Source organism: Nicotiana tabacum, chromosome 14 (genome assembly GCF_000715075.1).
Source record: "Nicotiana tabacum cultivar K326 chromosome 14, ASM71507v2, whole genome shotgun sequence".
NCBI lineage: Eukaryota > Viridiplantae > Streptophyta > Magnoliopsida > Solanales > Solanaceae > Nicotiana > Nicotiana tabacum.
This window is the reverse complement of record NC_134093.1, coordinates 1,471,916-1,485,142: the sequence shown is the minus strand read 5'-3', so window position 1 is coordinate 1,485,142 and position 13,227 is coordinate 1,471,916. Positions and strand designations below refer to the sequence as shown.

General features: G+C 36.7%; 1 protein-coding gene across 8 annotated transcripts; it reads right to left on the bottom strand.

Annotated features, from left to right (window-relative positions):
- Nucleotides 1–2,473: 2,473 nt before the first annotated feature.
- Nucleotides 2,474–9,662, bottom strand: LOC107764243 (DNA polymerase zeta processivity subunit-like). 8 transcript variants are annotated; one of them, XM_075229187.1, is made up of 7 exons: nt 9,529–9,609; nt 9,201–9,311; nt 4,621–4,685; nt 4,437–4,517; nt 4,238–4,350; nt 3,723–3,912; nt 2,474–3,020 (listed from the first exon to the last, which is right to left on the bottom strand). In XM_075229187.1, exons 3-7 carry the CDS (start codon nt 4,643–4,645, stop codon nt 2,821–2,823), a joined length of 609 nt encoding a protein of 202 aa, XP_075085288.1. In that variant the 5' UTR covers nt 4,646–4,685; nt 9,201–9,311; nt 9,529–9,609; the 3' UTR covers nt 2,474–2,820. The 8 variants fall into 8 exon arrangements, with proteins under 8 accessions (XP_075085288.1, XP_016438294.2, XP_075085287.1 ...); XM_016582808.2 differs by lacking the exon at nt 9,201–9,311 and having other exon boundaries at nt 9,529–9,662; XM_075229186.1 differs by lacking the exon at nt 9,201–9,311 and having other exon boundaries at nt 4,621–4,760; nt 9,529–9,641.
- Nucleotides 9,663–13,227: the final 3,565 nt, after the last annotated feature.

The following is a 13,227-nucleotide window of genomic DNA, read 5'->3' as shown; positions in this document are numbered from 1 at the left end:
CATGCCACTTAGGAGCCCTACTCATATTCCAAAGGCGCTATTTCAATTCAAGCGCAAGCCCTCCCTTCCATTGCATAACTTAAAAAAGCTATAAACAAAGTACCGGAGCGCTAAATATTTTTAGCGGAGCGGTTAAATGTGTAACTTATCCCCTCCTTCCCACATCACGTGTAGACACGTACATAATGAAAGGTCCAAAACCAAACTGGGTAATCGAACACATCCAATGCAACATAAATTCCATATTAAAATGAACATCAATTAGTTCTATTTCAAAGTGAATTCAAGTTCAACTCGTTTTATTCCTATCAATCATTTCCAGTCACGGCAATCCATACGGACTCAAGCTGCTTATCCAAGAGCATCTAAGCTGTAATGTACTATAAATTAGGGGTGTACATGGGCCGGGTTGGTTCAGTTTTATTAAAATCAAACCAAACCAATTATATCGGTTTGGATTGGTTCGGTTCTGTCGGGTTTTCTGGTTTCTTGTTATTTACATATTATTTCAATCTTACTTTGTTAAATATTCGATAAGTAAATATCTATTTAGTAAAAATATGAAAAATTGACAAACATATTATCGATTAAAATATTCTTATGGGAGAATTCTATTAGTAACATATAATAGTTATTTTTTTAGTCGTCTGACAATAATTTTTCGATGATATACACTTTCAGGTTAACCGAATTTAGTAATTAAACATAAAAATCAATATGATACCTAAATATTAATAACCAGTTCACATTTGAAAAAGATATAAGAATTTAATAGATCTTAACATATGATATGAATATCGAAGAACAAAGAGATAGACGTATTTCAGTAACACTTGATAGGAAAGTGACCATACAACCCATTATTTAAGGTCAATAAATATGGGGCACTTCATATTCTATTAAAATTTATATCCCGCAAGAGAATCCCAAATATTCCTGTACATTTTTAAAGAAAATTCTATATAAAATCTTAAAAGTATATATAAAAATTATATATTTATATGTCGGGTTGGTTCGGTTTTTTTTACTCAATACCAAACCAAACCAAGTCTGGTTTTTTAATCGGTTTGATTTGACTTTTTGGTTTGGTGCGGTTTTTTGGTTCGGTTCGGTTTGTACATCCCTACAGTATAAATTATAATTAAATCATGGGGCTTTCACGAAAAAAAGAAATTGATAGGTGAGGACTTATGTTAAAGCCAAGCAAATATAAAGTTACCTAAGTATAATAAAAATATGAGGATAAATTCGCAAACAAAAAACATGTTAGAGTATTTACCTTCTATGAACAACCCCAAAAATTTAGTGTTGTATTAACATCAATAACAATGCTATTGATAAATATTATAAGTATCAATTGACAAATGTCAACTCCATTGAATAACTTAGAAACTTTATATCATAGGTCAAATTTCAAATTCTCCTTTCTAAATAGCCGTCGTGGTAAAGATTGCGGCAATTGTCTGAATCACCAAAGTCCTGCTTTCTGAGGTTTCTTTTAAGTTTTAATCGGAACGAATGTTTCTTATGTATAGAGATAGACTTTGTTTTAATCGTAAAACATTAAGTTAGGTGTGCACTTACCAACGTGAAAATAACACGGGCTAGCCAGTTTTCGGACTGCTAATTGAAAAATAGCACCGGGCTGCCCTTTATTATATTGGAATCTCATATGTAAAAAATTGGAACTCCAACATATTATGCTTGAAGTTTTTCGAATTTTTAAGGGTGTTTTTGTTCGAATTTTATTTTACATGAAAATATTGCTAAATTTCGATTACTTTTAAAATTGTGACTATCTTTCTATTACCGATGGTAAATTTGGCTATTTCTGATTTTTTTCCCAGAACCAACCTTACCTCAACTTCATCACATATTTGGAGAAAAGCCTTGCTAAATCCTTTGAGTCTCTCCATTCATTACAAAAAAAATTAGAATTAGCTACAAACTTCGTCGCTAAATAAGATTAGCTACCAAATTTGTTTGTCGCTAATTCCTATTTTTCAGTAGTAATTTTTATATAGAAAATTGTTGCCCTCACTCTTCTTCCTCCAAAGGCCTTTCTGACCATAGGTTTCTTTCTTCATCTTAATGGATCCAAAACTTTGAGTCATGGGGATATCACTAGGTCTTCCTCACTAAAAACTCTTCCCTCTTTGCCTTTAGTTACATCAGAAAATACTTTTAATCTTTATTATGACTGTCCCTCGTAGGTTGTCCACTGATTCCATTATCAAATTGACCAACCACTAATTGATAACATCTCGTGTCAAGTTCAAGTTTGCCTTTAACCCTCCTGTTCATAGCATACCTCTCTCTCTCTCTCTCTCTCTCTCTCTCTCTCTCTCTCTCTCTCTCTCTCTCACACACACACACACACACACACACACACACACACACAAAAATAAAAAAAATAAAATTGTCTAATCTTCTTTCAGAGCTCAGAGCTAGCTGCAGATGTGACAATTTAGGATGTGTAAAACGATGTCCGCCAAAAAAAGATGTTTAAAAGGATTTTCAGCTTCACTACAGGAATATCAGGAGCTTTAAAGACAATTTGCTGTACATAACTTAAATTTCTCCTTTGGGGCCCCAAGTGTTCTCACACTTAAATTTAATGGATCTCTCCACAATCCAGTAAGTCTATAATCTACCTAATATATGTAGTAAAAACTGTAAGCAAAGTGAGAAAGATGTATGTAACCACACCAGATAAGATATTGGCACATGCGTTCTAGAAGCTCGAGTCAAGGTTTCAACACAGAATATCTTAAGATGTTGGACGAGCTCCACGACAAATGCCTCTGAGATGGCCTCTCTCTAAGCCTTTGGTTCAGAGAAACTTGGATGTTCAAGATATAGCTGGACGCCTAGAGGTTCACTACTCATGGATTTAATAGGAGTTATGAGAGGTGCTTGCTGCCACTGCTGGGTATCTGTTGGGACCCAAATTTCGGCGTCTTTGCTTGTACTACTCTGCGGGAGAGACCGAAAGTAAGCTGTTATCTCCCAGCTGCAATCTGTCAAAAGCTGACAAGTTGAGGAACCCACTTCTAATTCCCACAAAGGCATATCGCAAAAGCCAAAGGACGATATATCTATTCATGGATACGCAAAAAGATTTTTCATCTTTTCAATCATGTATTGTCCTATGATGAGATTAACAACAAAATATTTGCTAGAATACAAAACCATTTGCCAGGCACACCCTTGTTCAACAAAATATTCGTTCGCCATGAATCCATCTTGTAGGGGTCTTTGAAATAGTGTTTTGTCGATTCAAAGTGTTGGTATAGTAGAAATCAATTTGTACATAAGACATGATATAGAATCAGATTCGGCCATGTCAGATTCACATTGCTGTAGATGCTAGCATAGTGTATGATACTTGCATACTATTTGGCTAAAGAAATTCAACTAAGTTCGCTTAAGTGGGATATCAGAGATATCAGAGGTTGCACTCCATTAAAATTTTCCATTTACCTTATATGCTCTTTTTCGCTTGTCATTTGGCTAAATTAATTCATAAGGTGGTTAGAGGTGGATGTCTCAGGGATAAGATGTCACCTAAAATGATCAATTCAGCACAAAGGTTCTATAGCATTAACTTTCCCTTGGATAGTTAGTCTTAAGCACATCTAGTAAATACAAACACACAAATCTAATGTGATTAGAAGAAGATCTGACGTGACGTTTTAAATGACGTTTCTAATAGAGATTACCTGGCGGAAGAACCTTCATCATCGATTGTGACAAAGGAAGCTTGATCAAAAATGATTTAAGAGAGAACTCCAGATCAGCTTCCACCAACTTCAAACCATAGGACTGGTTCACATTTATCTTGAAAACAAATCTCTCAAGAGGTACGTTGTTGCTATCAGAAAAAATCACAGCCACTCTCTCAACCGATCCCTGTGTAGAAAAGCATGATTACTTTTGCACAACGAAGACGGCACAAGAATAACAGCTTATAGACCAATCTCTCACTTCCCTTGTAAAAGCAATAAGATTTTTCCAATAAACAAGATCAAACAATTGTTATAAGTTCAAGCACACAACAAAATGTTCCTCTGTTACAGACACCAGAGCGAAAACATGGGGCGAGGTCGGGGGAGGAGGGGGGAAGTTGGAAATATCTATTGGAAATATCTATTTACACATTTAGCCATCTCCAGTAACCAAGATGAGCAATTAATCAATGACTTTTATGGGCCTGTTGAAGGGGAATGGAATAAACCTTTTGTATGAAAGGAAGAAGTCCATTGACAGTAGAATGGATATACTGTTGAAGCTCCGGGTGTCTAGCTTTTTGAACAACAACATTCATGTAACGCCGCCTTTCAAATGCCCCTTCAGAGAACAAGATCACTAATTCAGAGATTATCTAGCTTGAGCAAAAAACTAGTGCTATGAATTTCTGCCAATTTTTCTTTTACCACTTGGATAAACTCCTTTGAGGAATACAACTGACGTAATGGCAACTTCTAAGAACTCTACGAGAATCTGGGCGGTTTCACCTGCAATTTCACAATGAACATCACCTATTCTCCTCCTGCTAAAAATAAAGAGGAAAGAAATCTTCAAATCACCAAATTAGAGTTTTGATAATTATACACTAACCTTGTGGACTTTGATTGCGATCCATCTACTTTCCCCAACTCCTTTGATTTCTGTAACTCTGAATTCTGCTCAAACATGCGAAGCAGTCGCACAATGAGTTTTCCCTCAGCCCAGACACAAAGAAGGCATTTGATCTTAACCTACGAGGCTTTCCTTTTTAAGTTTCGATTCTATCATAGTAAATTGTATCACCTCAAATTGGCTAACCTCAGTTTACTAGTTATAGATACAACCATATAGGAGGAATTATTTGGTAAGGTCTCAATAAGATCACACTATGTTATCATCTTTACAAAATATAAAATCAACCAAGTTAAAAAAATTAAAACAATGTAAATTATAATAGTTTGGATCAAAGAACCACTTAATAACTAAGATATCCTTAGCATAAACAGTCCTGATACTTTATGACCTTTAGAAAGAAGATTTTGTTCCTACATGCCCCTGTGTCTCTCTTCCAGGCTTTCTCATGTTCCAAATTTCTACCTCCTAATTCTAAACATTCTTACCTATATATTTCATCTGTTGGGAAAATTATCCATAATACACATCAATAATACACAGCCTCAAATTAGCTAAAAGTCAAAATAATATGATTGATTCAATTTTTAATATCAGGGAAGCTTTGTCCTTTTCAACTTAGAACTGATACAAAAGCTTTACTCAAATTCCACAAACTTTACAGCTGCCAATATCTTAATCATCGGTATCACTAATTAACAGTCAATACTGATCAAGATCAACGAGAAACAGGGGAAAAAGACACGATACAGTATCAATCAATCTTAGTACCAAATATGTATCGAAACAACTACCAGCTGATACCAACAGGGATGACACTTTAAATGCGTTTTGATAACTAGGCACCAGAAGGAAGAAGATGCCGGAATGCAAAAAGGGAAACAGAAAACAACCTACAACAGCGATAAGGCTCAACTGCACCACTGTAATAATTCTTCAGGAACTGTAAGAAAACCATGATTTTGTCTTATCCCCCAATATTCTTATTAAATAACCTACGATGAAGGAACACTGATACATGAATCAATGCCTCTTCTGCCTGTGAGTTCTACAAATTTATCCCTAAACAATAAAAGAGGGCATTTACAAATTAAAGTAGACCCATCATAAGCCTCTTTAAGTATCACAGTACTCCTGGCACCTTTATTAGTGATGTAGAATATACCATGATGTTTGATTAAGCAAAGCAGAAGTCTAGCTGGTAACCGAAACTCGGAATGAAATGCATCTATTTGACCAGATGTCAACCTCTTTTCCATAGTCAAACTGAGGAACTCATGAAGCACAGCTACCACTCTTTTTTGAGCTTTGGGATCAGCAAGTTCAAATCTTCTGGCATTCAAGTATGGAGAAGGGAACTCCATCTTCTGCCACTTCTGAACTTCCTTGAGGTAGTTCACGTTTGGCCTGAAGCCAGCAGGATAACGTAATTGAAACGCAAAAGGGCCAACATAGTTTCCATCCTTCAATATTCTAGCCTGCACTTTCGAAGTCAGGACCCCTTCATGCACCAACCTTTCCTCCCGGGCAGTGACTGCTAGTGAAGAATCCCAATTCTCCAATTGAAGGAAAGTTCTTCCATTGACATCTTTCACTGAGAAAAATTGTGGGTATTTTGGAACAAGCGACTGCTCGAAGTCACTAGGCAAGCCCAATTCATTCTCAATCAGTTGAATGGTTTCCAGTGGCAGCATGCAATCAACCGACAACATTAACAACTTCCTTAGATTCTTGACTAAAATGGGTTCCATTTGCGTTCTTGCTTCACCTTCTTCTAATGCAACTTTATCAGCTTTTTCGGCGAGCATAACCATCGGTGGAGTTCTATTACCACCAGTGACACGGAATATCGAAGGATATTTCTCAATTATACCCATGAAATTCCACTTTTGCACAAATCCAACTTCCTTCTCAAGGTCTCTAAGAAGGAGGCATTGGTTTTTCTGTGATTGAATGATGGATTTTAGGCGTAAAATCAATGATGGTTTCTTCTGAAGCTCCATGACTCTGTCTAGTTCATTTACTCTATAGTATGTTTTCTTCTTAGGCCTCCTTCCTCCACTGGTTTTGAACATGATTTGTACCCACATATGTCCAACTCCCACGGATGGCAGTGGATGGCATAATCTTTGCCTTCCATCGACTGTAAACCATTTTCGAGACTCAATTAGCGAGAAGATCCTCACACATTTATGCATCTGGAAAAGAATAGAGACGTGCATCGAGGCATCAGGTCAAATTGTTGGAATGCAATTCAGCTTGAATATTTGAAGCATAAACAAGATTTGGAGAAAGAGCTGTTTTCCGTAAATAAAAACTACAAAAGGAAAGATTCCAGCAATTTTTTCCTAGCTCTTTTTTATGTTTCCCATAAAAATCTAAGGTTGTCGACTGGAGGTTTTCTCCCATGGTTCAAGACCACGGTAGTTCCTAAAATTCCGGTTCCAGTAGTTCTTGTGAGGCTCGGATAATCAAACCACCATGGTCCAAACTGCGAATTTTTTTCGTCCTTCAGAGGCCAATATGAAAACCACAATGTTTCCCCACATTACTTAACTAAATTTTTGCTCAAAAAGTGTAGGGCCAACCATCAAAATTTGTGAGGTTAACTGATTGGCATGCAAGGAATTATGAATTCAAGATAAGAAAAATGTGTGTCTGATCCACGTGAGCATACTCCCATATCACATGATAACCAAAACATCCATGATGTGCTATTGTTTTATCATCCTTCAATATATTACAAACATGGGATCTGAGAAAGTTATTGAATTTGTTTATGTATTTATTTTTTCTGTCGACTTCAGTGTAAATTTCTAGCATCCAACTGCACCCAAGGCCCTGTGGTCCAACAAGTGAGATCAAACCTTGGACACAAAGGTTCAAACCCCTAAGTGATTTTTTCCATCTTCCTCCTTGGTGGGCAGAGTTACGCTAGACTTGTACTTGTAGGATATAACAAGTATGCGGTGAAACACCTGAGGTGTGCGCAAGCTAGCCTAGATACCTTTGTTATTAAAAAGTTTATAACATCCAACTAGCAACATGACAAGTAAATCCTACACGGCTGAAACAAATAACCTGTAACACTTCCTGAAAAGTTAATAAGACTCACTTCTATCATTATAAGAAGTTCAAGTAATAGAATTACTAACTTTCCGCACTATCTATGAATTAATGTACACAAACTTAAACTACATGTTAATATCACATAGATTTCACTCCATTTCGAGTAAGCAAAAATGCATTCAAACTCGAAACAAAGACACATGAAATGTTCTTTGGTGTCCTTAACACAAAATTGTGAGTGCATATTCAGTATGCTCGCTATTAATTTCAATGCTTTTACTTTCCTGAGACATCTATGTTCTTATTCATTATTTGTATATGAAGCGGATCCTTGCCGCAACGGTAAAAGTTGTCGTTGTGTGGGCATGAAGTCACGGCCCTTGACTCACGGGTTCAAGCTGCGGAAATGGCCTCCTACAGAAATGCAAGGTAATGCTGCATATATAGGACCCAATGGGGTCCGGCGCTTCCCTGGACACCCCCCCCCCCCCCCCCGAAAAGGCATAGCAGAAGCTTAGCGCACCGAGCTGGCGAGCTGCCCTCATTCATTATTCAACATAACTCACTTTTAAAAAAAGCATACGTAAATATCAAGCTTTCTCAACAATGAACTGAAATATGTTGAGTGCTTCTCACCAAATAAATAAATAATGGAAATTAACTTAAATAACCGCCCGCCCAGAAAATAGCTGGTAGATGTATATAATATACTAATATTGGCCGAGCAGCCAAATGTGTTAAAAGTCCTAAAAATAATGATAGCTCATAATCAGAACTTCACATATATATAAACAAAGGCGGACCCAGAATTTGGAGACGACGGGGGCACCACTATCTTTAATATAATTTGGCGTTCAACTCTCTTAAAACTTAAAGATAATGATGTGTTATAATGAGCAAAGTATAAACTTTAAAATGATCAATTATCATTAATTTAATAATAATATAATAAATATATTATCCTTTTATACTCGCCCTTAATGCACTTTCATATTCTAAAAATTGTCAATAATAGTGCCATTCCACAAAATTTCCTTTCTAAAATTAGTATAAATATATATTAATGATAAATATAGCTACAAATTTCTGAATTTTCTTATATTTTCATTATTTATTTATGATTAATAAGCTACAAAAGCTGGTACATTGTCTCAAATCCCGATTGCTTGTCTCCAATCATTTGCTTCTCTATTTGATTTCTCCGTGGAAGTTACATAATTCCCATTTAAGTAAAAACCTTACAGATGGAGAAGACAAATTAACCGGCACTAGAAACTATTTACATATGGTAGCCGAAAAAATGTATAAAACTTGTATAATTGTGTATATAACATACGGAATGTATATATATACAAACAATATACAAATTTTATACATTTTTGGCTATTATTTTTATAGCTCGCTTTACAGTGTCATTTTTACAAAAACAAAAAGGAAAAGGAAAAGGAATAGAAAGAGGTGAGAGCAAAGGGGAGGACCGAGGACTTTACCTGTACTTGTTAGAAGATGAAGTTGGGCTTGAAATTTCAAGAAATGGCTTCTAAGTTTGTTCTCTGTTCGTGGAGTGAGAATTGGGGCTTGGGCTATAGGACCAAATAACACTGGACAAATTCTTTTTGATAGTTATTAGTACTACTTTAAACGCAGATTAATGTGGTAAAAATCAAAGCTCATTGAGAAATAGGAGAAAACAGAGCAAATCAAAATCAAATTCAGTAGAATTCGCGGTTTACTATAATATACTCATTACAAAAAGGGATATAACAGTTTTGGTCTAATTAAAGATAGAAATGAATGAAGTGAAAAAGAGGAACATACAATTTGATTCCGTCAGTGTGGAGTTCGCTGCAGAAAGGAAGAAGGGAACAAGTTGGACAGCGCTTACTTGAGAAAATGATAAAATGGGATATTTTTAAGTTTGTAAAAGTTGTACCACTCTAATTTTCATCAAATATTTAACAATTTAGGTTCGTTAAAATTGTGATTTTAAAAAAAAAAAAACTCTTAAACACCATAAATTTCCCATCAAATCATAAAAAATACAACACAATAGCTATACTAAACACCAAAGAAAACACAGAAGATAGAAAAACTACAGTCGGTCACCCGAATTCTCAAATGACGTGAATTATAGCACACAAAAATCTAGGAATCATCGCGAATTCTTGTTTTATGGCCTTAAAGCGCCAAAAAACAGGGAACAGACATGGCGAAACGATGACTATTGTTCATTAGGTCATTTTTGATGAGCCCGCAAAATTTTAGGAGATTCGGCCGACCGCTCGAATTCGTGCAGATAACCTGAACTATAGCACACGAAAATTTGGGAATCGTTCTGAATTCCTATTTTATGGCCCTAAAATGCCAAAAATGAGGAACGATCATGGCGAAACGATGACTATCGTTGTCATTTTTGATAGGCACGAATTTTTTTAGGAGATTCGAGGCCGCCGCCCGAATTCATTTAGATGGCGTGGACTATAGTCTATAGTACACGAAAATCTGAGAATCGTCCTGCATTTTTGTTTTATGGCCTTAAAACGCCAAAAAATGAGAAACGATCACGGTGAAGCGATGGCTATCGTTCATTAGGTCATTTTTATGGTCCCGCCAAATTTTAGGAGATTCGGGCCCGCCCGCCCAAATTCATACAGATGACGTGGACTATAGCACACGAAAATCTAGAAATCGTCATTAATTCTTGTTTTATGGCCCCTAAATCACCAAAAAGGAGGAACAATCATGGCGAAGCGATAACTATTATTCATTAGATCATTTTAGGGGCTCACAAAATTTTAGGAGATTCGGGGCAGACCACCCAAATTCATGTAGATAGCGTGGACTATAGCACATGAGAATCTCGGAATCGTCTTGAAACCGTTTTATGGCTCTAAAATGCCAAAAAATGAGGAACAACCATGGCAAAGCGATGACTATTGTTTATTAGGTCATTTTTATGGGCTTGCAAAATTTTAGGAGATTTAGGGCACGCAACCCGAATTTATACAAATGGCATGGCTATAGCACTTGAAAATTTGGGAATCATTCTGAATTCATGTTTTATAGCCCTAAACGCCAAAAAACGAGAAACGATCATGGCCAGGAAATGACTATTGTTCATTAGGTCATTGTTATGGGTCCGCAAAATTTTAAGAAATTCGGGGTCGGTCGCCCGACTTCATGAAGATGGCGTGGACAAAACACACAAAAATATGGGAATCGTTTTGAATTCCTCTTATGGCCTTAAAATGCGAAAAATAGGAGCGGTCATGGCGTAGCGATGGCTATTGTTCATTAGGTCACTTTTATGGGCTCGCAAATTTTTACGAGATTCAAAGCCGGCCGCCCGAATTAATGCAGATGGCATGGACTGTAGCACACGAAAATCTGGGTATCATCCCGAATTTCTGTTTTATGGCCTTAAAACGCTAAAACACGAAGAGTGGTCATAGAGAAGTGATGAATATTGTTCATTAGGTCATTTTTATGAGCCCGCAAAATTTTAGGACATTCGGGGCCGCCCGCTCGAATTCATGCAGATGACGTGGTTATAACACACCAAAATATGAGAATCGTCTTGCATACCTATTTTATGACCCTAAAACACCAAAAATGAGGAATAGTCATGGAGAAGTGATGAATATTGTTAATTAGATCATTTTTGATTGGCCCGCAAAATTTAAGGAGGGCTGGTCGCCCGAATTCATGCAGATGGCGTGGACTATGCACATGAAAATCTGGGAATCGTCCCGAGTTCCTATTTTATCGCCCTAAAATTCCAAAAAACGAGGAATAATTATGGCGAAGTGATGACTATTTTTTATTAAGTCATTTTTGATGGGCCGGTATAATTTAAGAAGATTCGGGGCAGCGCCCGAATTCATGAAGACGACGTGGACTATAACACATAAAAATTTGGGAATCGTCTTGAATTCCTATTTTATAACCCTAAAATGCCAAGAAAAGATGAACGGTCATGACAAAGCGATGATTATTATTAATTAGGTCATTTTTTATAGGCTCGCAAAATTTTAGGATATTCTGGGTCGCCCGCCCGGATTCATGCAGATGGCGTAGTCTATAGCACACAAAAATTTGGAATCATCCTAAATTCCTGTTTTATGGCCCTAAAAAGCCAAAATATGAGGAATGATCATGATGAAGCGATGACTATTGTTCATTAGGTCATTTTTTATGGGCCCGCAAAATTTTATGAGATTCGGGGTCGGCCACCCGAATTCATATAGATGGCATGGACTACACGAAAAATCTTGGAATCATCCTGAATTCCTATTTTATGGCCCTAAAACACCAACAAATGTGGATCGGCCTTGACGAAGTAATGACTATTGTTAATTAGGACATTTTTATAGGCCCACAAAATTTTAGGAGATTCGGGGCCGGTCGCCCGAATTCATGTAGATGTCGTGGACTATAACACACGAAAATCAGGGAATCGTCCTGAATTCCTATTTTATGGCTCTAAAATGACAAAAAACGAGGAACATTTATGGAAAAACGATGATTATTGTTCATTAGGTCATTTTTATGGGCCAACAAAATATTAGGAGATTTGGAACCGGCCACCCGAATTTATGCAGATGTCGTAGACGCACACAAAAATCTGGGAATCATTCTAAATTCTTCCTTTATGGCTCTAAAACGCTAAAAACTAAAGAGTGGTCATAGCAAAGTGATGACTATTATTCATTAGGTCATTTTTTATAGGCTTGTAAAATTTTAGGAGTTTCGGGCCCGCCCGCCCGAATTCATGCGGATGATGTTAAAAGCACACAAAAATCTGAGAATCATCTTGTATTCTTGTTTTATGGCCCCAAAATGCCAAAAAATGAGAAACGATCATGGAGAAGCGATGACTATTGTTAATTAGGTCATTTTTATAGGCCTGAAAAAGTTTTAGGAGATTTGGGGACGGTCGCCCGAATTCATACAGATGGCGTGGACTATAGCACATGAAATTTGGGAATCGTCCTAAATTCCTGTTTTATGGCCCTAAAACGCTAAAAATTGAGCAACGTTCATGGCGAAACGATGACTATTGTTCATTAAGTTATTTTTTATTTTCTAGAAAAAAATTAGGATATTCGGGACCGGCTGCCCAAATTCAAGAAGACGACGTGGAATATAACATATGAAAATATGAGAATCGTCCTGGATTCCTATTTTATGGCCCTAAAATGCCAAAAATAAGGAACGATCATGGAAAAGTGATGACTACTGTTAATTAGGTCATTTTATGGGCCTGCATATATGTAGGAGATTCGGGGCTGGTCGCTCGATTTCATGTAGATGGCATGGACTATATCTCATGAAAATCTGAGAATCGTCATGAATTCCTGTTTTTTGGCCGTAAAACACCAAAAAACAAGGAAAGATCATGGACAAATGATGACTATTGTTCATTAATTCATTTTTGATGGGACGGAAAATTTTCAGGAGATTCGGGGCCGCCTGCCTAAATTCATGAAAACGGCGTGGACTATAGCACACAAAATT